The sequence below is a fragment of the Hirundo rustica genome, chromosome 1 (assembly GCF_015227805.2).
Source record: "Hirundo rustica isolate bHirRus1 chromosome 1, bHirRus1.pri.v3, whole genome shotgun sequence".
Classification (NCBI taxonomy): domain Eukaryota; kingdom Metazoa; phylum Chordata; class Aves; order Passeriformes; family Hirundinidae; genus Hirundo; species Hirundo rustica.
In genome coordinates, this window is record NC_053450.1 from 151270962 (window position 1) to 151296815 (window position 25854).

The window sequence follows — 25854 nt, forward strand, 5'->3', positions numbered from 1 at the left end:
GTTTATAAATAAGTGCTTACAACTGATCTTTTACAACCACAAAATAATCCCACCAACTCCAGTAGCTGAGGAAAAAAAATGCCATGGTTTTATTTTCCTCTAATACTCGTGACATAGTTGTTCAAATCTTAATTGCTTTAAGGAACATTTGCAAACCTGAACAATTACAATACTTGAAGGCTGCCATTATTATTCTAAATTTGTGGGATCAGAATATGGTCTCCATCTGAAAATAAGTGACATTGGTTTAATTGGAAATGCTGCAGCCAGGGTCAACCTCATGTGTCAGGCTTATTGCTGTCTGTCTCAGCAAAGCCATCATAAAATAAAGGGAGGGATATGGAAGAAGCAGAACGTAATTTATCTGTCTTCCTACCATGATTTTCATTAAGCGGTGACTCCAGGAGACTTCGCTTGTCCTGTATTTCTCGTTCAAAGACAGCACTGTTATGTTTACAATGGTATAAAGACATATTTTCAAGAGAACGTTGTCTCAAATACCTCCTGAAGGCCCTTTGAATAATGACAGCTGACACTTCCTCTTGTTTTCTTCTAAGGGTAGAAGAAATTGGGCTATAACAACTTTTAGATGGATTGCTAGCTGTGATCTTTTCTTCCATGTTTAATTCCAGACTCTCCAAATCTCCAGATTCTCCCAAGACCCTTTTAGTGAAAGCCAGCAAGATATCCAAGCAGTGGATCTTATCTCCACTAACTATAGGGATGTCCATGGATATGAGCTGGATTTTATTAGGCTTTGGGATGCGCAAGGGTTCTGCCAGCGCATCTGCAAAGTCTGAAAGAGCAGAATAATCTATAAACTGCGTTGCCAGAGGGTCAAACTTTCCCCATGTCTCATAAAACATATCAAAGTCATCCTCACAAAGAGGATCTGTGCTTTCCTCAGTGGCAACACTGAAGTTCTCTAAAATGACAGCTATGTACATATTTACAACAATGAGAAATGATATAATGACATAGCTTACAAAATAAAAAATACCAAAGCCCTTATTTATGCAATAGTTTTTCTCTGTCCCTGTTACATTTAACTGGGGAGCACATGTGTCAGGTGCTTTCAGCACAGGGGCCAGAAGACCATCCCAGCCAGCTGATGTGGTAATTTGGAAGAGGCAGAGAATGCTGCCACAAAATGTTTGGAAGTTGAAAATATTATCAATCCCATTCTCCCAGCGGAGACAGGCAAAGTTTGCCATGCCCACAATGGCATAAATGAACATAATCAGGAAAAGCAAAAGGCCAATGTTGACCAGTGCAGGAAGAGACATCAGCAATGCAAAAAGAAGAGTTCGAATTCCTTTGGCTTTGCGAATAATTCTCAGGATTCGGCCAATTCGCGCCAAGCGAAGAGTTCTCAAAACCGTAGGGGAGAAAAAAGATTGAAATACTTCAGAAACTCCAAGACCTTTGAAAGGAAAAGGAAAACAAAAGGTTGTCAGGTCGAATTAGTCAAATTAATGTCTGCTTTGTTATAGTCTGTGCTTTAGGTGTTGGAATTAATACTGATCGTATTTTATGTTTTTATAATCATATATGTTTATACTGCTCTCAGTATAAGCATCATCAATTCTGAAACTGCTCAGATAAAAACTTAGGTAAAGAAAGAAAAATTGTAATATCCTTCAATCTTAAAGAGGCATCAAGATTTCTGCATAGTTTGGAAGATGCGTTCTTCCAAGTTTCTCTAATTTGGGGAGTGAATTTATGCATTCGTTGCTCAAGTGCCTAAAATCTCCATTTAAATCCAGTCAGGTCCTGTGCTGGGAGCTCTGGGACTGTGTCTGAGTCTCTGTCTGAGTGCTGCTGCTTCTGCATGCCTAAGCCTAAATGTGAGACTTTGACTGATGCTGGGCACTGATAGAGAAAAGCAAGAAGAAAATAAAGGAAAATCCTCTCAGTGTTTATCCCCCAGAAGCCCTCATTCTATGATCCTACTGTCACAGTAATGACACAGTAGCAACGCAAATGATTACAAACAGAAGAGTTAAGAAGTCATAATTTTTATGGATTGTACAGGAAGGCAAAAGGCTCCCATGCTTAGGCAAGAAGAAGAGAACTCAGAGCAGTTTTTCTTTCCCATCCTTTATTACATGATATGACCTGAGCCTGAGTAGGAAGAACAGACAAAATAAACTGTACGAGAAACTAGAGCTATATATGACTCTCTGCAGAGTAAATAATCAGCATTTAATCTTATTTAAAGGGCCAAAACAATACAAGACAGTTTTAATAAATTTTTTTCAGTCACAAATAGCAGTCGAGATTTAGAATGGTGTTGAGCAACCAAAGTTTCCTGAGCATTCCAAGTCTGTAACTGGGCACTACCTTTTTAAGAGGATGTCCTGGAATATAAAATTAATCCCCATTTTTAATGCAAATGTATTTTTAACCTGAATTTTCTTTTACTGTGAAAACAACAGCTAATGTGACAACACGTAATTTGAAAGCATAAAGCATTAGAAAACAGGCTAAGTATAGCAACTTTAAAAATATGTTACTGAATTAAATTAATATTCTGTTAATACCTCAATAAAAATCATACTTTAAAAAAAATTTTGAAAACTCCATTCATCTTTTCATACTCTGCAAAAATATAAGGGAAAACAATAAACTCATTCTTTAAGAAGGAATCACTTTGCAAATAGTTTGAAAAAGTACAGTGGATCTGCAATTTGTTTATCAAACATATGTAGGTCGTTACTTCAAACTGGATTTTGGCTTAATATTGGTATTACCTGACCTAATGATTGATACTTACTCACTATTGAAAGGACCACAACACTGAAATCAAACACGTTCCAGCCACTTCCAAAGTAGTAGTGCCTCAAGGCCAGTATTTTTATGACACATTCTGCAGTGAATACAGCCACAAAAAAATAGTTGATTTTATTAAGAACATCCTTGGTGCCTTTCTGGTTGTTTTCTGCCATCATAACGATCATATTCAGACAGATGAAAATCACAGCGGTGATGTCAAAAGCTTTGTGAGATACGATGTCAAACAGCAATCCTTGGAATGCGTTCTGTGGAGAGAATGAGAATTACTTAATTCTCCTGAGACCCAGCCTGCATTCAAATATTAATCGCTAATTTGTGCTTAGAAAAGGAATTTAAGATAACATACATTAACAACAAGTTACTAGAAACATTTTTAGGTGACTTCTTTAGACCCTCAAAGAAAACTTCCAGTATTTTCAATATTTTCAGGCATCATGCAAGCACATTGGCTTAGAAAAAAAAATATATAGCAGGAAAACATTCAGAGTAGATTATGATTGCTCTTTTAATATAAATACTTATTGAAGCAGATATTTTAGGATAAGCAATTTTAATTAAAATGTCATAAGCAGGAAAAACATCAAATAGTTACTGTGCAAACCATGCCTGGAATTAAATTTTAAAAAATGTAAGAAATACAGCATAAGATTATTTAAAAGCAAATAACAGCCACGGGGCATGTACTGCTCTCTATTCATTCTCACCTGCAATAATCCAATCTAGTTGCAGAAGCAATATCATGCAACTTAAATAACCGAGATCATGTTATGAATATAAAATACTTAACACAAACTGGTTTAAAAAGTTTGTACATTTCAGTAGATGATAAATAGGTTGTAAATTTCCTTAATTAATTTTTTTAAAATAGAGAGTAAAATCTAAATACTATATTGACTAAGGAAGATGAGGGGCTCTAATGCAAAGTTTATTTCTCAGTGCCTGGCTACTGAGTTTAAATATCATTATTATATCCTCTGTCAAGTTCTTCTTAAGGTGGCCTCACCGATGGTCTTGGGATGGGTTTTTGGGGTTTCTTGGATCCAAGTTTTTTTAGGGCATTATAGTACTTTTTCTGTTCATCAGTCAAAAATAAATCTTTTCCACCTAAGTAAAGAGGAAGAATATTGTTGTTCAGGTGAAGTCAAATAAATACCAACAAATTTATGGTAAAGACAGTAAGTTACAGTTATCGTGAGTGGGACCTAAGAGAGCATAGAGACCAAATGTGTCTTCACCATTTCTCCTTTTCCCCTTGTTCTTTGATCTGGTCTGGGCTGATCATGAAAGTCAAGTCCAGGAAGCGATCCCAAGTCAAGTGTGAGAGCCTCAAGTGTGACAGCCTTTCTGAAGTTTTGCAAATCTATTTCCTATTTTCCAAATTACGTAAGATTAATCAAGAACTAGAATATTTTATATTTTTGGGAGCAGTAGACACAGAAGTACATTGCTGGACTAGCCAGTAAATAGAGGATGATGAATAAGTATTTTGGGACCAAGTTCTATGGGAGGCTCCTGGCAATGAATTACTTATTACCATCCACACCACTGAGCAATCACTTGGAACCCAGTAATCAGAAATCACTCATCATGAAAGCATTGAGTGGTCAGCATTTTGTACAACAAACACGTAACAATGTTCAGCAGGGCATCTGCAATTGGAGTCACTCCAGCAAAACCTCTGAAAATTCCGCTTAACTCCACTACATGGACTCTCCGGGAAAAGCCCAAAGAAGCAGAAAAGAAATGAAAATTAAAATTAAAAATAAAAAAAGTCAGTTACAACATGTACTAAGAAAAGAAAAAAACTGTTACATCCACATAAACTTCTAGCAAGTGTTCAAACTTATAAACTACTTAACCTTTTTATCTATTGGGATTATTGTAAGAGGGGCTTCATTATAAAAAGAAATTCTTACAGTGAAGTTGGTCTGCTGTTCCTCAATCCCTACACATCCTTTCTCTGTCCAAATTCAGAGAACAGAAGAATATCTTGTGGGTTTTATTTCTATCTTTCCCTACCAAAGGCAGTAATACTTTGACACTTGGTGTATAAGTCAGCCTACGGAAATAATAAATGATAACATAGAGATTCTGTCTTCCAAATGGGAGCCTTGAAATTGTAAATCTCCTGTTGGGGTCTGCTTTTCTGATTTTTTTTTCAATGAACAAGATGCTTATTTGTTGTAAGACTGCCAAGTGGATTAATTGACACAACTTCCCTCAATGTTCTGGATACTTTGAGCCCTTAAATGGGTCAGGACAGAACTCAAGTGAAAAATAACCTTGGCACAAGGAAGGTGAAGTATTCCAGGGAGGGATGGCTGTTGCTTTTCTTTGCTGTATTTTCCATTCTAAAATTTTGCCTTCCATTTCATACTGAATAACAAGAACAGGGACTATAAGAACTACAGGGAGAAAAGTGGAAGCAGTCATTGCTTCCTGGGCTTTAAGCAGCCTTTACATTTCTACACAGCCTCCTCCTGGGCTATGTAGAATTGGATCCATGGCTTGGGTCCCAATGCAGAATTTTTTTAAAACCTCACTAAATAAATCTGTGCATTTATTTTGTAGATGAATGACTTTTTAAAGCGTAACTAGTTTTAGAAGAAGTTCTGATTGATAAGACCTTTTCAAGGTTCTTTACCAGGAAAGCAGAAGTTACTCCTTCCATGACTGTTTCTTGCATGACTGATTACCCTGCTCACATTTCCAAGGTTATTCTGTTGCCCAAAGCAAATCCTCAAAGCTGAAGAAAAGAATTTCACTCTCCTGTAGCAAAGTCTAGGTAACTTTTTTGACTTCCTATTTCTAAAGCTACTCACTCCTTCCTCCTCATCCTCTATTTAGAACAAATTCAGGACTTAGCAGGAAAATAGAATTCACATGTAAAAGCCTTGAAGAACTGGGGATTCTGTTTTCAAAACTTGGTTTGAAATGTTATTATTTTAACTTTATCTAGCCAAATACTTATTTCAAAATGTTAGACCTCTAGATGTCTAACCAGCATTCACTTAATCAAATTGGGATTACAGGAGACCCTGTTAGTTAGGGTCAGCTCATGTAGTACTTATCTTTTTCCTTTGCTGGTTAAAATTGCTGATAACCACTCCAATGAAAAGGTTCAGCATGAAGAAGGATCCAAAAATAATGAAAATCACAAAGAAGGCATACATGCGAAAACGTGCTTCAAACTCTGGCTGTTGATTGATCTGTTAAAAAAAAATCAAATCAGAAAAATAATATTGGCAAAAATGAGATAATCTCATCTCTATCATTTCCAATTTATTATAGCAGATCTTTTTATTGTCATGAGGGATAAATTATTTCTACACATTTAAACCATCCTTTATCTAGATGTACAAGCAGAACAAATGTCTTGCTCTATCTTGTTACTGTTTGTAAAAATAATTAAAAACAAGGCCAAATCCTGCTCTAGCAAAGTTTTAGTAATAAATAAACACTTCCAATCAGAAGGGATCCTGTGAATGCCCTGATTAGAAAAACAGCTCAGATTAAACCTAATGGTGAATTCCATCCTTTGGGATGCTATCCCAGGCAAGAAGCAATTTAAAACAGCCATACAAGGAACAATATTGTTATTTAGCAGCTATTTAACTACATTCAAGAGTACAGGGATGGAATGAGCAAGAAAAAATGCAAAGTCAACTAAATATAGAAAAGTTAAAACACACTGTGCTAGTATGAGCGTGAGAAACAGGACATGCAAATGGAAGAAATAGTGAGGATGTCAAATGTAGAGAAAAAAACCCTCAAATAACTGATAAAGCTGCAGGCCATTTCAGTTCCACTGCACATGTTTAAAAAGGAAGAAAATTTGCTTCAGAGGCACAGTCATACTGTTTCCAGATCAGACTTGTACAAAATTTTATATTATCTTGTCCTTATCAATTTATTGTGACCAGTTTCTTTTATCTAAATTCCAGATAATCGGTACTCCAAGGATTATTGTTTCAATGTGCAGGTGGATGCACCCATCCACTTGTATTTTTGACCCAGCATTGCAAACAAAGCTGAAAAATTAATTGTATGGATAGAAAAGAGAAGGAAAGGGAAAAGAATTAAAATTTCATTTCAGTGACATACTTCACGTGAATCCACTGCTGCATACATAATATCCATCCAACCTTTAAAAGTTGCCTGAAAGAAAATACATTTTTTATTATAACTATGAAAAAGGAATAGCTGTTGCTAATACAAATGTGTTAATAGTGGTGGAAAAAAATGAGAAGTGTGCTATAAAAAACATGCATCAATTCTAAGATATGCTTGGAAGTATGATTCACTGGAGTTTAATACAGAGAAAAAAATATGCAAAAAAGAAAAGAAAAGAAAAGAAAAGAAAAGAAAAGAAAAGAAAAGAAAAGAAAAGAAAAGAAAAGAAAAGAAAAGAAAAGAAAAGAAAAGAAAAGAAAAGAAAAGAAAAGAAAAGAAAAGAAAATCCATGATTCATGTCAAATGTGCTTTAATGCTAATTCTTGTCAAATTGAAATTTTTGTAAAAACAAAAGAACACTGAAAGTTTCAGCTTAACTAGGAAATAAAATTTAAAAAGATAAAAACAATTTCCAATAAAGCAGCAGACAGTTCCATCCTCCAATTTTTGTCAATCATAAAACCTTTTGGAAGACCCAGAGCAAAGAACTTCATCTAGAAAAGATACAGGGAGAACAGGGACTATTTAAAAATGCCTTTCTCTCCTTTGTTGTGGTATTAGGGAACTCAGTGAATTAGCATCCCAACACTTCAAGATTTTACAACAAAAGAAGACATAGAATTCTAAATAAATTGGTTTTCTTTCTTATCTATTCTGAACTAGAGAAAACAAGAATAACATTAAATACAATAACAGGCATATTATTTCAGGCTTAGTTTGTTAATCAAAATTAAGAGAACTGAAATTTAAAACAAAATTAAAAAGCTGAGAGAGAGTTCTTGGTTTTAACAATAGGCTGCATTGTGCCCAAGTGTTCTTTAGGAGGAAGCGAGTAGCTCATATATCAGGAAAATATTCATGAAAACTTAAAAATTCCCAGTTTCAGTGAGATAAAACAAAAGCATAATAGTGTGCCTTGGTTGGGCTCCTCAACCCCATTACCTGAGGAAAACAAAAATGGCCATGTCTTGTCGTCTTTGATGACAAGAAATAGAACTTACCACTTGGAGAAGAGCCAAGTATCCCATGCCAACATTGTCAAAATTTACAGCACTATTTGTCCATGTCCCATTGTAGGAAATACAATCATTTTTGTCATTAATGAGATCAATACTTTCTTTTTTGAGCGTGCATTTCCAAAATCTGCTTCCAAGCCATCTTACTCCTAGAACGTTAAAGAGGAGCCAAAAGACAACACAGACGAGCAGAACGTTGAAGATTGAGGGGATGGCTCCAAAGAGTGCATTCACAACAACCTGAATGAAATGGATGAAAAGAACTAATTATTTGCATTCAATAGATCACTTTTCCCAGAAAGCCACTGATTTTTTCTTCTTCTATATGTATTGAAAATTCTCATCCGTATCAATACCCAGATGCCCAATATCTTTACCTTTATCCCTTCAAATCTTGACAAAGCTCGTAGAGGTCTCAGTGCTCTAAAAGTCCTGAGAGATTTCAGGCTGGTCTCAGAGGAACAAGGTGATGAATCTTCAGAAACAGAATTTCGTCCCCAGGAAACAAAGGACAGCTGTGTTCATTGAATTGGAACTGGGATCATTAAATTGCATACAAAATTTTATTTTATTTGTTTTAGTAGATGATCCTAAGATGAATGTTACAGTGTATTTCAACACTAAGACAAATTAAGAAAATACATAGACAAAGTTATCACAATATAATTTTACTTTCTTCTTTTTTAACATATGAAAAAATAAGTAATTAATTCTAATTTGATTGTTTTAAAAAACAGTTCATATAATTTTGTTTAATACTAGTATAACAATCAAATTGGTAACTATGATACTTCCATACACTACCAGACCAGAAACGTTTATTCAAATAAAATACTCCCATTTTCAATTTTCTACACAGTTATTCTCAAAAGTGTATACAGGAATTTGTTATCATAAGTGAGGATGGGGATGTGGAAACAAGTTTTTTTAAAAAAAGATATCTGGTTCATTTTAGATATTTCTAAGAGAGAAATGAACACATTAAAAATCATTTCAATAATTAGGTTTTTTTTGTTGTTCATGATTTGTCTTTTCCTTCCTATTTGAATTTGTTGCCTCATTGTTCAGCAATTGGATATTTCCAGGCTTATCCTCTGTTTTGGACTGCTGTTTACTTTAGAAAACTGTAACTGCTCAAGTATTCTATACAAATAGTCATAATATTGGATCTTTCTGTTGAAATTTCCTAATACTTAACAACTTTCAAAGCTGACTATCCTGAGTCTATCAAAAGCTTCTCCAATGTTACAAGTCAACAGTTTAAACATCATTATTTTAAAATATTTGACTTCAGAATAGTCCTATTGTGATGTTGACAAGAAAAATGTTTCATTTTTATACAGCAAGATTATAATGTTTGACATTTTCTGCGTTCAGAGCAATTATATATGTATTGAACACTGCACTTATCTCATTCTTGGTGATTCCAGCATTACTCTTTAGGCCTGTGCAAAGCAAAAGATACTTCCCTATCTTTAATTCCCTGGTAAATGTTATTTCCAACCATGCTTTCCAACTGTCTTTGCCATCTAATTTTTTTCTCCTTCAAGGAAGGAACTCTTCCTCTTTTTTCTGAATGCCAAAATCACAGATTTGATTTGGATTGGAAGGAACCCTTAAGATCATTTAGTCCATAACTGTCAGTAGCTTCACATTTTTTACAGTCTTAATCAATTTTAATTTTATTTCTGATCACTAACAGAACTCTGAAATGAACTGAAAATGTTTTTAGAGCCATCATGGTATTCAGTGATGGTGATACCTAATAAAATTTTCTTCAGCAACTTCTTGATTACTGCTGACAATTTCCATTTAAAGTCCTAAATCTTCTTTTGGATTGAAGATTTTTCAGCTTTTGGACACTGCCTTTAACACTTGTATTAATTCACAATCAGAATTTACAGGTACTTCTCTAGATAGAAAATATCAAAAATTAGAATGTATGACAAGCTGAGCATAATACTTACACACACTATGATGAAGTCAAGCAAACACCAAGAATTTGTGAAATAACTGTGCAAACCAAAAGCTACCCATTTCAGAAGCATCTCCATAAAAAAGGTGTAGGTAAATATCTTATCAGCATAATCTAGGATAATTTTCACTTTTTGCCTCTTCTGCAGGTGAATATCGTCAAATGTCTGGAATTTCAGAATTCAGATTTAAAACAGGTCAATAGTTTTATGGAAGATTATTTTTGAATTGCATAAGAAAACACAGGTTGGCTTTTTATAACTATTTCATATTAAATTATGGACAACCACTTATACTTAAAAGTAAAAAACTAAATTTTAAAATACGTACAATCTCATTTTCACATTGATTGAAAAATCCCATACTTTCAGGTTTCTCTGTTCAACACTTCAAAATATGTCTGATGAGGGTCAACTGTGGCTAAGAAATGTTGGCTTCCCAAGGCAGCTGATAATTTTGAAGGGGTGGGTCTAAAATTCTTCACAAAAAATTATTCACAATTGAATACATTAACCAGTGTCTGTCAGACTCTGACCTTCCAAATGAGTCATCTTGAGTCATCGTGCAGAGCTCTAATACAAACATGGTAAAATGTGACAAACACCTCATCTGGAACTTCTCATTCCCGAAGTCACAGGTTTTTTCACCTAAACCTTGAACTTGAGGCTTTAGAAAAACGTTTCACTGATTGCTGTTGTTCCCAGCGATGTTTGCTATGTTTAAAGTTGTTGCCTTGCTAAGTAACTTTAATTTTTTTATATTGCCAATCTATTCCCAATTCCTGTTAACACCTTGCATTATTTCCTCACTGAGCCTTTGGCAATGTCTGTAATTTTCCTTTCATCAACTTCTCCCCTGCTTTTCTCAGCATTCTTTCCATGATCACTATCTCATTTAATTTCACTACAAGCCACGGACTTGTGTGATGCTCTGGTGTTCACTCATACGCATTCAGAAAATTTCATATCAGTAAACTTTATAAAATTTATAAACAAGCAAAAAATGGGCAAGAGGACAAGTGTATCTCAGAAATGTGAAACTTCTCAACACTGCAAAACATGTTTGACGACCAGAAATCATTGTTTTGTTATTTTGCACCAGGTACCACTAACTTTTTGTTCAACAGGACATTAGAAATAGCTCAGTTTCCTTCCTTACTGCAGTTTGGTTCCCCATGAACACAGAGGAGCCCTCACTGGAATTCCAGGGAGTTCCCCTGGAGGTCTTGTCAGGAGAATTTTAAAGCAGACAGGGCAAATCTATGGTTCAGGGTACAACCTGAATGTAATGTACACAGAACTGACTTCAGTTGGAAATTCTGACATCTACCACATAGATCAGACTATTTGGTTATGTTCCTTCAGCATTATATAATATTTAACCAGTTACTTTCAGTAGACAACAAATATACTTTCAAATAAAATAATTATTCCCTTATTCTTCAGTAGAAATGGATATGATCAGAGTAGCAATGAAACATTACCTCAACTACCAATTTACAGCCTTCACTTTTAGCATCCATAATATTTGGATGATTTTCAATCTACATTTTTACTGAGTAGTTACTTTGCTTTACAAATTTAGAAGCGCTATTTTTTTTCCCCAAGATTTCCTAAGTAATTTCAGACTCTGGTTTAGCCTTGTAATTAACACAAAGGTGTAAAGAACTATGTTCAGTGAAGAACTATGCTTCCATATATTTAAATCCATGTATTTAAATATCTTCTCCAAGTGAAAGAAAGCATTATAACTTCTAAGGGTTACATTTATTACACTGTTGTCTCTCCCTGGGGAAAGGAATGTCATAGTAGGAGAAATCAATTGAATACCATTCCTTTACTCACAGCAATTAATTCAAAAGTGGAGAAATTAAATGACATTTACCAGCGCTGCACTGCTCAAGACAATCATAAAAACCATAAAATATTCAAACCCGCTATGGTTAACAATTCTGTAGCAGGTTTTTCTTAAGTTCCACCAAGTTTTGCCTGGAAACTTCGTGATATCCACTACACAACATGGGAAACATTCAACACAACCTGAAAAGAGAGAGAACAGCATATGGTTCAATGGAAAAATGTTGAGATAAGGATTTAAAAAGTATAAAACACCTAAAAAAGGGGTTTTACATATTATAGGAAGAACGTGCTCTTTTATCTATGAGGTGATGCTCTTGTTGAAATGATCTGAAGCTAAAGAAAAGACAAATTTTTTATGCCAAAATAATATCTTTTAATAAAGTGACACATACATGGGATAATAGACATCTTTTTGTATCCTGCAGAAAGGCTTGTGGGCACAGAACAAGCTTTTACTTCTACCTAAAAATGTGTTTATTTTTTGCATTTTTTCTCTTTTTTATTTTGAAAAAAAGATATTACCTTACTAGCCTAGCAGGTCAATGAATCACTATTCTTACTGATTATTTCACTTTATTACATCTGGACTCGGTTCACTGCCCTGCACCAGAAACACTCTTTATTAATCTGTAAAGGCAGCAGGACTGAACTATGAGAACCAACAGAGTCCAAGGAGTTTAGGTGATCAAAGGCAGATATCCACACTAGGATGAGCAGGGAAACAGTTCCTGCTAATCTGGACATACTCTAAATGGATATTTTTTGAACACTTGTTCATTAAAAAAAAAGATTCCTACCTTTTATGAAGCAGTCCTTAGGCAGCTGTGAGTTTTTAGTCTGGGAAAACATCTCCAGAAGAACAACAGGATCCACGGTGCTGGCTTCAGAAAAGCTACGAACGCCATGACATTTCTGCAGAGGAGAAGAAGTAAGAAAAGAATTTATTTGCTTCTCATTAATACAGTTAACAAACCCAAAATAAATGAAAATTATCACCTCCTCTCCCTCGCCAAAAGAAATTTGACATCTTTAAATTATCTTAATGTTGCTGAACTAACCAAAATAACCAAAAAAAGTTATAAATAATAGGACAGAAAAAGCCAATCCTTACTTTTTGTTTCCATAGCTTTATTTTAACAAGTTTCTTGGTTTGTTTTAGTCATCTACAGTGGATTTGCAGGAAGGGAAATGTTTAGAAAAGATTATATTACACTAAAATTTTAGAGTAAACTCTGATTTCTTCAGGCCAATCAATTTTTAGAGATAAAATCATGTCTCAAAAGGCTTGAAGAGGGGAAGGCGCAGCATATTCCACAAAATGATAAAAGTTATAATTACCTCTAGCTGCTCTTTCTTTGGGGATGTTACTGGGAAAACATTTACAGTTTCAGAAGTCCCAGAGCTCTGATGGAAGCTGCTTGAGTTTTGCCACTGTTCTCTGTGTCTTAATCTGTCTCCCTGCAAGAAATGATGCAAATCAGTTAATCCTCCACTTATTTTTTACCTGACAGTCATTCTTGAAAGACAAAATTATTTAACAGAACGTAAAACACCCGTGACATTTAGACTCATAATCACAGAGTGATTTGGGTGTTTGGGTTGGAAGGGACCTTAAGGATCATGTAGCTTCAGCCTCTCTGCCACGGGCAGAGAATCTTTCAACAGCAAGTTTTTATTTTTTATAAATAATTAAAGGGTTTTCCTAAAAGGCTTGCAATAGAATTATGCTTCCTGTTACAGGAAGAAGATCTACGTGATCAGAATCAATCTTTGGTCCTTCTGACACTACAAATTCCAAGAAATGCCAGATTCCACTGCAGCAGGGAATGAATTTCTGACACCAAATGCTTATGGGCAAGTAAGATATTTGAAACAGCCACTGATGACTTTAAGGTGATGAGCAATTTTTTGCTTCTTCGAGAATTTGACCAAAGATATTGCAGTGATAATGATTACTAATATGACCCAAACCATACAAAATGGATCCTGGCAGTCCACTTAGACACTGACCATGTGCTAATCCATCCAAAAGGAGATCCCTCCAACCCTAACTATTCTGTGATTCTGTGAAAAGGGTTCCTATAGCTCCTGTGCCATATTTGACAATCCCATGCGGATGTGACAGACCCCTGAAATATCTCCAATATCCCTAAATGCTCCTGTACAGCTGTCAAGGCAGTAAAAATGTCTCACTCACATGGAGAAAGACTTGAGCTTTATCCTGCCCAACACAACAAAATTATGAGATATAATAAGAGGGTAGTCAAGTACCATGGAGGTGAACAGTTGATTAAAAAACCAACCAACCAACCAACCAACCAACAACAAAAAACCCCTAAATATTTGTGGGTTTAAGGTGTAGCTTTACATTCCCTTTGGATTCCATGCAACTGAGAAGTAACATATAATCAACACAAGAGGCCTGCTTGCCAAAAAATCCAGGTGTAAGTCAAAGGAGACAAAAAGAAAGTATGTCTGTCTGGATCGAACTTTGTTTATCAATTGACAGTAATACATGGAAACAAAACAGTCAAAAGCAGAATTTTGGCTGTCATTGAGGACAATGATGAAAAAGTGAATATTGAATATATATTTGAATAATCAAGACTATTTGTTAGGCCTTGCACTAGAACAATGAAAGTAAAGTTGCAGAAAAAAACAGAAAGAATAATATTTGTGGTTGAGTCTTTGAGATTTTATTTACAGATGCCAGGACAATTAATTTTTCAAAAACGAGATTCCTTACCTGTTTTCTGTATTGTACAGCTGTGTGCAAAATGTGCCTATCATCACTTTCATTGGTGTAAGGCTCTTCTGCTGTTATGGGAACACAGGTACTGTGATTTGTCAAAATTTCTTCATATCTCCCTGCTAGTGAGGAACTCTGCTCTATATGGCAATGCTCCATGTCAAAGCAGCTGTTGTCTATGTATTTTCTGACATCTGTCATGGCATAATTTGTAACTTCTATGCCTTTGCCAGAAACTTCTGCCAAAGTCTTCTTTTTGTCTGTTCTTCTGAGGCTTCTTCTCATTCTTTTGCAGCAGTGATCCCAAGCTCTGTCTTTCACAGCCTTCAGGCTCTCGTGGATCCGTGCAATGGCAATCTGGTATTTGGTCCCTTCCCCGGGCTCCTCTTGTCCCTCTTGGCCATCAGTGTTGAACGAACTCAGCAGCAAAGCAATGAAAAGGTTGAGCACCTTAAAACAAAGTCAGTTGGAGACACTATTGCTAAGAGAAAAGACAATTCAGAGACCCTCAAACTCACTTTCATTAACCACTACAATGAAATTATTTATTATTATGCTAGGATCTTGCTGCAACAGGATGTGGCTCCTTCTGGAAGGAGTGGCAGGAGAACAAAGGAGGGAAGTCAGAGTTTGGGTAGATGAAATATATTTTGACATGCTTTGATGTCCATAGTGTATGAGGAGGCAGACGTAGAAAAACAGCAGGCAAAGATGAATTTAAATACATCACCATCCAAAAGGATCTGGTATAGACCAACAAGCCAAGCAGATCAATAAAGATTTTGTCTGCCAGTAAATTTACATTAGTTCTAGTACAAACCTAAAAAATCTGAGTTCTGTAAACTTTTGATAACATAAGGACAACATGTTAAGCTTTAAAAGAACTCAATAGTTTGATTAATTGATCCCATCAACAAAAAAGATGAAGACATCTGACACCAAATTATGATAAACTCTGCACTTCTATAGTCTGGCTAGAAGGTATAATTTTATTTTGCTTCCATGTCTTGTGTGAGAAAGAGAAAGAAAGGGAAAAAGGGGAAAAAAGGAGACAGAACAAAACCATGTATCAAGTGACACACGAAAAGAGAATAAAGTGAATATTCTTCAAACAGTAAAATTTACCTTCAAAGAAAAAAGTAAATGGATGCATTCAGTAGGGACTGAAAATTGACTTGAAACTCACCACCAGGTTTCCTAGCACCAGGACCAGCAAGAAAATGGTGAGACATTTCCTTTTTCCAGCCACTTCCATGCATTCCCACATAGTTTCAATCCATTCTCCACATAATATTCGGAATATAATCAGGACTGAATGACTAAAATCTATCATATGCCAGCGTAATTTGCCACTGGGGCTGATTTTACAGGATTTTGAGTCATAATCACTGCCCAAAATCTGCACTCCTACTACAGCAAAAATAAATACAGTGATTGCCAAAATCAGAGTGAGGTTGCTCAGTGCACCAAAGGAGTTTAGAATTATTTTCATAAGAGTATTTAAGGCTGGCCAAGACTTTGCCAATTTGAAGATCCTGAGCTGTAAATAAAACACAAGGGGGAAAAAAAAAAGTAGTTAAAAACATCCTAGACAGCACTGCACACATGAAAGCCAGATCCCGTGTTTACCATGATGTCTGTACTGCAGTAATATCACTATTCTTTCCCCCAAAGAAAACCTTTTAATTGTTTTGATGCAATTAAAATCACTCCAATTCAAAGCTCATGTTGTCTTACTATTTGCCAATAAAGAAAAGAGGTTTAACATATTCATCAGTAAAATAATATGAGGGTATTTCACTATACAACACATGTACTTTTAAAAATATATTATTATTTTTATTTAATAAATAATTACCAGCCTGAAAGGTGACAGATTTGTTCCAAAGCTCGCTAGGCCAATCAAAACAACCAAGCTATCAAAAACATTCCACTTTTGCTGGAAATAGTAGTAAGGATCTAGAGCAATGATTTTCAAGATCATTTCTACGGTAAAAATCAGGGTGAAGACCTGGAAAGACAAAAATGAAATTCAGAAAAAAAAGTCACTGAAAAAGTCTGTCCTCTTATGGGAGTGTTCCAGTATAAATACAGGGTTATAATTCCATTTTCACTCTAACATAGACCCAACTTACCTGGTCACTTAGAGAAATCAGTTGTTGGTAATGTTCTTGCATGCCAGGGTACTCCATAGCCAGGAATAAGGTATTCAAGATAATGCAAACCATGATTAGGAGATCAACAAAAGGATTCAAAATTATCAATTTCATCTTCTCTTTGACTGCTCTCCAGAATGGACAACAATTCCAAATTAGATACTTTTGAGGCAAATTTTTCCAAAATGTAGGACAATGCAGTTGTGACTCTGGCAGACAAAGAGTGACATATGAATACTCCTTTGTAGAATATCACAGAATGAAAAAAAAGACAATCATTCATTGAAAAGATTGAAAAGAACAAAATCAATCTCATGTGAGAAGAATGGCATCACTGAAAAAAAATCCTTTAGCTCATTCTGCACAAACCAATCACAGACTAATAAAGGTCAGGCAAAATTTACCCTTGGTAATTGCGAGTTACATGAGATATGAGAGTATTTATTTTATTGAAATTTACATTTGGCAGCATAATTTCCCCTGGTGGCTTTTAAAATAATGCTCTTCATGACGGTTTGATTTCTCAGGTCGAGTTACAGAATCACCACAGGGAAAAAGAGGAAAGAATGACTTACTTGAATTATCTGTAAGAATTGTGGCTGCACTCATTAACCTCTGTCTGCGGACAGGATCATTGATAGCATCCATTGACACCTCATAGGACAGCAGGATCTGCCTCTGGTTAGAAAGACAGCAGAGGATAAAATAACAAGGGAACATGAAGATATAATAATTACAATACCAATATTACAATACAAATTGCAACACAAAATTTATATCCAGCATGAGATAAAGAGGACTTTTCAAACATACATTAAAGTGAAGCTTTAACTTCCTGAAAGAACGTAAAACAAAAAAAATTAACAATATCAGGTGTTTGAAGACAAAGGACATTTCGTCAAAACCAGTACAATATTTCAAGATTTTTTTTTTTCTTTCTGAAGATAATGAATCAGCATTTATAATGCCATTATAAAAGAAGTACAGAAACATTAACAGGGGGCAGAGGAAAAGAATCAGTATGTCTTTACAGTGAATGATTAAAAACAACAGACAAAAAGAACACTGACCATCAGTTCTAATAAACTGTTTATTATTTAACTATTAATTAATTATTATTAATAAATAGTCATGTATTAATGTGAAAAATAGCCATATAGTTAATACAAGTTATTGGGGGGTTTAGCCATATTAAGCCTCTTAAGCTCTAACTAATATTGAACTGCTGAAAACCAAAATAATGAAAATAATGTTTTCATTAAAACTACAAGATGACAAGGAACCTGACAGACTGGGAGTGGACAGTTTGACCATATCACAATGCACTCTGCCTTAGTATTCCCTCTCAGCACAACTGGATTTGCATAATTTTCTTTTTAGAGAAGACAAATGAATAAAAGTATATCATAACGTTTCCCCAAACTCTTATGATATTATGATTTTTATTAACACATTCTGTAAAACTTTTATTCAGGGAATGAAACTGATATCCTTGGCCTTTAAGGTTTAATAACAATAATTTCTCTTTGTCACTCTCATATTTTAATGAAAATCTAAGCAAACCTTAGCTGATTGAACTGTCAGAGAACAGACCTATAAAATGAATTTATAATGCAGCGCTAAAATGCTCATTTTCCCCTCTGGTTAGTTTTGAATCCAAAAGGCCCATGTAGATTATTCTAATCATGGCCAATGCAAGTCACCCTTTCATTCTTTCCTCTAAGGTTCGGTGTCTCAGAAAACAGAAACCCAGAATATTTTGTGTGCCAGCCTGACTAAAGTCCTCAGTCTTCTTGCTGAAATTCCCAGCTGTTAGGGAACCTCCTCAGTTGTGTTTTTGGAAAGGACAAAGATGTTCACCTGCACTGAACTGCTCACTGCTGCTCACTGATCCTTAGCTGAAGGAAATAACTGGGGATGAGAAGTCCTCTGACAAACTGGGATTTAAAATACGGATGTGCACTCGGGAAATAATGTTTATAAACTCATTCTGTCCTACCAAAAAAGCTCCTACCCAGCTTTTTTCTTTGACTCAGCACCTTCAGCTTCTTTTTATGATGAAAGTTGAGAGGACATTGTTTGAGGAGTCCTCAGTTACAGCAGAGCTTGTGCTACCAGTAGTTGTCATAACATGAAATAAACTTCCAGGTTTGTTGCAGATTGTACTTGCTTGACTCAAGGTAAAAATCTACATTGGAGCAGCTCACACTGCTTGGATCATGTTTTAGGTTTCCCTAGAGATATTCAGAACTTTGTCATTCCCTGGGCAAAGAGAGAGGAAGGGACCTTGGAAAGGTCCGAAGGTGTGATTTCTGAGATATAAAAATCCAGATTACATTTGGCATCCATCTGTGCGGACTTTGTAGCCTTTAAGAAGTAAAGTCAAGCAAACAGCCCAAATTTATCTCCTGTCTCATACATCTCCTGCAACACAGTCACAGACTTAGAAGGATAAAATTAAATAGGAATAATCAGCCATAAAAAAATTATTTTTATATTTCCAGAAGATACGACACCTATTATGAAAAGAGGGTTTTTTTCCTGAATAGGTACACAAAAACACTACCACAGGCTGTGACACAGCACTTCTTTTAAGAGCAGCAGAACCAAACTAGGTCACAAAATTGAATTATATTCTTAACACAGCAGGGGAAACATTAATGACACTACAAGAAGCAAATGCTTTACTAAAGGAGATGACAAGTGGTAGTTGCTGCCAAGTGGGTGATTTGGATTGCTTCAGCTCAAATACGTAATTTATTATAGTTAGGATTATGGAATTCAGAAGAAATTCTGACCATGATGACTGTCAGAATGAGAGTTTAATCCATTTTAGCTAGGATTTTATGTCTGAGAAAGACTGCCCTTCAAGGATACTTTTCAGACAGAAGTTGGAACATTATTTCTCTTATCTGTGCTGTGGGAAAATTTCCATTTTCTCTGAGATGGGTGGAACAACTCTAATGTCCTCTCAGAAGCAAAAGAGAATCTGTCACGAGATTAAACCAGTATAAGGGCATTAGAAGATTTCCTTTTAGATATTGTTGAAAATAAGTAAGTGATATGGATAATTGCCTGAGAATTATTTTGAAAGATTCAGCTCAAGATTAAAATATCTAAATATAGGTATCTAAATGAAAATGTTTACAAAGAGCCAGAGAAAGGTTAAAGTTGGGAAGGTGTTCTAGAAGATACAATATTTTGTCAGTGCCAAGGGTACTGTGGAAAAAATCTCCAAAATTAAGCAAAGGAAGAATAACAAGTCTTAATAGATGTTTCTTACTGGGCTTAAAAATGAGTGGTCAGCAGAGGAGCCAGAAATCACTGCTGTAAACAAGATGTAAAACAATGTGTGTGAGATTCAGCCTAATGTTTAGATATCCATGTTTAATATTTCCATGTGTGCAATGCATTTAAAATCCCAGTATATGGGACACATATGTTTCTGATGAGTTTGATTCACATAAATAAATGCTTCTGAAGCCATTTGAGATGGTCTATTGGGACATTCGGTAGCTGAGACATCCACAGAAGCAGACATGGCACATAACATCTGTGCCCTTCCACGGAGGAGGTGAAAGCCAAGTAAGACACTAGAAAAGCTCTGATGCCACTAGGTATCAATTTGTGATCTAAAAAATTAAATCTCCACTTCACTCTGGCAGTTTAGAACCTAAAACACATACACCACCAACCTAAAAAACTCAAAAAATTCAAACTCTGTAAATAAGCCAGTTGCCTAAATATCGGAATATAGCAACATTTGAGATGCTGCAATGTTTATGAGATACCCACAAAGTGCTGGATGACTTTGCCACAGGTATCAGAGATATCTAGAACATCCAACATATGCAAGAGTATCTAAACTGGCACCAGATGCTTAAAATCAGCAAGCGAATCATGCCTCTAAGATCAGAAGTCTTCATACTGAACTAAACCCTAAATATTTAGGTCACACAATTAGCTGTGTGTAGAAAAGGATATTAACTTAAAATAAAATTAAAAAAAAAAAATAGCTAGGTCTTTAGGAAAACTCTAAAACTTAAGAATTTTATGCATTTATTTCTGCAGCACAAACAGAGATGTTGACAGATCTCACCACAGCTCTCCGAGCACAGGTCCATGATGTCCCATCAGTGCACCACTGGCAGCCACTTCCAGCCTCTCTCTCAGGTGCTGGCTCCCTCTGGTCCCAAAATCTCATCCTTGAATTGTCAATTTCATATCATATGCAAATCTAATGAATATATTTTCTGTTTCAAATACTTACAAGCTTCTTGTGGCAGCGACCAGGCTGCGAACGAAATATTTGCTCCTCATTCGCCTGGTCATCTAAAATTAAATTTTGCCTTGAAGTAGGTGTTTCTTTATTACTCTCTTTTCCTTCTGAATTTTTCAAGTCAGCAACTGATATTTCAGATCCAGCATGCAAGGCCCTACTGCTTTCTTCCGCAGCCAACATCTGTAACAGGAAAAGCAAAACATCTGTCTGGTAATTCAATGCAAATACCAGTGCATGGACTAGGATCATATACATGTCATTATTATGTTATCTGAATTATTTGCACTGACAGTTCCTACGTTTCAAATGTTAAACTGCCGCAGAAAGACAGGAGTACAAAATGCTATTCACAATTCTGACAGACAAAGCAGGGTCACCTGTGAGCTACTGTAATTGAAGCCTGCCCTTGTCACATCAAATATTGTATTTCTTATCTGATTTACAAAGTATTATGGCTTATCCTTTTACTTTCTTTTTCTTGCTTTGAAAAGGACCTTGAGTCCAAGACAGCAGAAGACTAAGGGCTCAAACTAAATCCTAAGATGTTAAATTTTCCTAAATCCTAAACCTGTTGAAAGAAAAATAGAAGGAAGAAAAAAGAAAAACAGGAGGAAAAAAAAGTCTAAGCAAAGCCTGGCAGGCAGAGAAACATTACAGAGCTGTCAACAGCTATAGAGGAGGAACTTGGTAAAATGGTGATGCCTTACACTTTAATGATGACTTTTGATAGTTGCTAGAGAATATTTGTTTGTCTCCTTACATGTCTGACTTTTCTGACTGCCAGCAGTAAATCAGGGATATCTTTTATTTAAGGTAGAAGATAAAATGCACCCACTCATGCTTCCTTTCTGCAGCAATATCAGGAAGAGATACCCAGAGAAAGGAATTTTTGGGCACAGGAATTTTTGTACTGTACAAAACCAGGGCAAACTATGGAGTGCAGCACTCATGCAATACCATAAAAGTTACTCTCTTGCCAGAAAGCCATTCCTACACAATGTCAGGTCTGCAAATCCTAAAACTTAGTGTGTTTTAACTTGGATTCATGATGTGTTTTTGTATCCCAGGAATGTTTATGTATTTAAACATAGCTATACATGCATACATGCATTTGTAAAGACATAAAGACAAATGAAGCATCAGAAAGCCTTGTAAGAAGCCCATGTTTAAGTCAAAACATTATTTCCCTAATTCACAAAGAGAAGAAAACAAAAAGAACTACAGATTATATATGTTTATTTACAAACCTGTTCCTTCTCTATAATTTGTTTGGCATCCTGGAGCAGTTTTTCCTTTGCCTCTGTTTCAGCACGAGTAGCTCTATTTTCCTCCTCATATGCCATAGTCACCACAGCCAAGATCAGATTGAAGAGGTAAAAGGAGCAGAAGAAGATGACAGCCATAAAAAAAAAGATGCAGGACACTCCAGATGTACGGATGGTCTGTGAGGAAAAGGTAAAGGTGGCAATAAATTCTTAACAAACTAACATTTACAAAGCAGTTTCAAAATAACTTTAAACTATTTCTTTTTCCTATGCAATATAAAAGGTTAATGTACTGCAGTGTTTTCAGGGAACAACAGCAGGATCTGCTTCTGGTATAAGTTCTACATAAAAATGTCATGTACTGCAGAAAAGAGCAAATCCCATTCTTAAAATTAAATCAAATATCTTCCAGCAAATCAGGCAAATGATCAGCAGAGTTTAAGCTACGAGAAGACAACTTCATCTGTAAAGATGTTAAGAGGTGACTGTGGAAGAAATTAATGAAACACAGTGATAAAGATGAAAGCTAGGTTTATCTATACAATCATAAAAGATGCTTTAGTTACAGAATCTGATGTTGTAGACTGATTACCTTATTCTTATTTTTTTTTTAAATGGTTGCAGAGGAGATGGTTCAAAATTAAGCTCTGAGACATTAAAAACTAAAAATCACATGACCTTCAAACAGCAAATGAAGTTGCATCCAGTTAAAAAAGACCCAGTTAATAAAGGCTGATGAGAAAAAAAGAGTTAAAATGGATCAATATGAAAGATATAGAACAAGGTAGAGAGTATCGTTCCTGTCTGGCAAAAGCACTGTATAGATATAAGGGATCCAGGAAGTTCTCCACAGGTATTTTTACACAATTTTTTCAAAAAAGTTACATTCAACTCTCAGAATCAAAACATAAGGGCTTCAATTTTTTTAGTGCCATATTGTCAAAAATGAAAGTGTGTATGCTGAGCCAAAAGGTTTGGTGAGTAGTCAGCACTTAGAAGGAAGACAAACAGAGAAAGTGACAAATCTTTACATTCCTTGCAGTAGCAGGGAGCTCCCTGGGTGGATCTGCTCCATATCCCAATCCTTAGGTGGTTACACACAAATATTTAACTTTTATTTAGCTCTTAACCACTGACCCGAGCATATTCTCCAACAAATTAGGAGCATTCTCAACAGGATTGCTCCCATCCAATGTCTCTTGCAGAAGGTGTTACAGCTCAGTCACTTGGCTTCACTTCCTTAGTACTTACACTGATTTTAAAAGAAAATCGGTGTCAGTAATGTTAAAACCAACACAGACTTTTTTTAGTGGACATAAAGCTCTGAATTGCACATCTGCAGCCATTCCAGCAGGTAAAAAAAGTACCCACTTGTCTGTAGAGACGCTCCCAGTAGTCCTGGGTCATCAGACGGAACACAGAGAGGAAGGCCCAGCCAAAATGGTCAAAACTTGTATAACCAAAGTCAGGATTATTCCCAATCTTCTCACAGGTGTAGTTTTCTGGACACTCCTTACTAACCAGAAAAGAAATGGTAAACAACACTTATGTTCAATTGAACGTGAAAGCGTCCAATACACAGTGACAAATAAAGATTTGTTCAGATTGCCTGAAAGGAGGTTTCGTTATTCCCCAAAATATTCCTGCCAGAAGGGCTGATTCATATCTGACCATCCCAGAAAGCCATTTGTCTAGTAAAGAAAACTAGGCAGGAACCTTAGTTTGGGACAAGACAAAAACTCTCACTAATGTAGGATCTCCAAACAACTACACAGAGAGGGGGGAAAAGGGAAAAACTTTTAGTTTTAATTAATTCACCAATATGAGGAGAGGAGAATTTATTAATATCTAAAAAGTCTTTACTGATCTGCTTCCCTTCTCATTTACGTCATTCTATCTTACCATTATACTCCCAGTGGTTAACAACAAAGTACATATAAAATAGGCTGCATCTTTGTACTTCATTCTTTTTCTGGTGTGAAATATCTGGGTTTTAGTTTAATAACACCCCCACTGATACATTTCTTCCTCCTGAAAAATCATCACCATTCCTTTAGACCAAAAATAAAACCACAGTTCATCCGGAGGAAAAAAATTAAGGAAGTACTAAAACTGCTTGGTTCACTTACTTGGGTTCTGCACTGTACCCACAGAGCAATATTTCAGAAGAGTCTTCCAATCTGTAGCAGAGCTCTAATTAAAAAAAAAAAAAAAAAAAAAAAAAAAAAAAAAAAAAAAAAAAAAATTAAAAAAAAATCAAGGAATCATCAGTTTCTACAGCTTTCTGACAGTAAACTAAACATTGCTGCACTTTATAAACACTCTGATGGATCAAACCTCTGTGAAAGATCTTTTCCCAGCCAAGGGCATACTGATTCTCAGCAGATCTGTCTCTCTGACAATTTAAAATAAATGATAAGATTTTGCTGCACAACTAACAATGTAAGATTTTATTTGAAAAATAAGAATCTCTACGAGAAATAGACAAAATCCATGAAATACAGAGTAAATGATGGAAAAAATCCTTTTCTGTGCAGTACCCCTAAAACTAAGATCCCTGTGCAATGCAGAGATCAAGAAGAAAATGCTTACAGAAAACTCAGTCCCCTCTGTCTCACAGACTGCTGATTTTCTCCAGTCCAAGATTCACTAATCTCATATTCAGTTGTCCCAGAGACTTCATATTACTACTGGAACAAATGGAAGGACAAACTTTCTTGGCAGAAACATATGCAACTGTATTTTAACATCTCTGCGAAAAATCAATACATACATCGGAAGATACACAGATTATGTAAAGGGAGAAAAGAAAACCATTTACCTTCATCATTTGGTACATATATCTTGGGATCCTTACACAACAAGTCATTGTACAGAGTTTTATTGAGGACACATTTGGATTTTAAATTGCCCATAAAAAGCTGGAGGCCTATTAGGGCAAATACACTCAAGCAAAACACAGTCAGGATCAACACATCCATGAGCTTCTTAACAGACTCAACAAGTGAATTTACGATGACTTTGAGACCTAGGAAAATAAGATCCAATAACATGGAAAGTGAGAAAAGGAATGCAACGATGTTCCTATATGACAAGACATGACAGCTGCAAGTTTGCTAAAAAAAAAGGAAAAGTACTGATGTGTGGCTTTGTCACAAAAATTAAACACCTTTGGTGTTTCTTTCCTGCTATTATTACATAGAAAAATCAAAAATATATTTACAATTACACAGAAATAGTAAAGTTAATATATATTATGACCATGAGATATATAGTAATTTTCAGATTTTCAAGTGAATTTTTGAAGTTGGACCCTGAATTAATTTTTTTGGTACTCTAATTAAGGACACGACACAAAAATATTTAATATCCGGGTGGCATATGCAACATACTGTTGAAAGTATTACACACAATCCAGACAGTGGCTGTGGTCAGTAAAGAAACAAATGAAAGTCTCTCAAACAGTGAAATCAACATTCTGGGAAATAAACCAGAGAAGGTTCAGGTAATGAGGTACAACACAGAAATATGGTGGCTCAGATGTATTATGTTAAGAGAACATATTGTGTATGGAGGGCTGCTCC

General features: G+C 35.5%; 1 protein-coding gene across 1 annotated transcript in view; it reads right to left on the minus strand.

Annotated features, from left to right (window-relative positions):
* Positions 1–278: 278 nt before the first annotated feature.
* Positions 279–25854, minus strand: part of LOC120765780 (sodium channel protein type 5 subunit alpha-like) — a 31618-nt gene continuing 6042 nt past the window's right edge. Inside the window, 21 exon segments of the mRNA XM_040090991.1 lie at positions 279–1423; positions 2777–3041; positions 3800–3900; positions 5864–6005; positions 6901–6954; positions 7971–8225; positions 8363–8451; positions 9913–10126; positions 11844–11998; positions 12616–12710; positions 14134–14153; positions 14565–15017; positions 15754–16107; positions 16426–16578; positions 16703–16932; positions 17299–17401; positions 20994–21185; positions 22253–22447; positions 23642–23786; positions 24400–24463; positions 25056–25298. Coding sequence (XP_039946925.1) covers positions 279–1423; positions 2777–3041; positions 3800–3900; positions 5864–6005; positions 6901–6954; positions 7971–8225; positions 8363–8451; positions 9913–10126; positions 11844–11998; positions 12616–12710; positions 14134–14153; positions 14565–15017; positions 15754–16107; positions 16426–16578; positions 16703–16932; positions 17299–17401; positions 20994–21185; positions 22253–22447; positions 23642–23786; positions 24400–24463; positions 25056–25298 — 4667 coding nt within the window.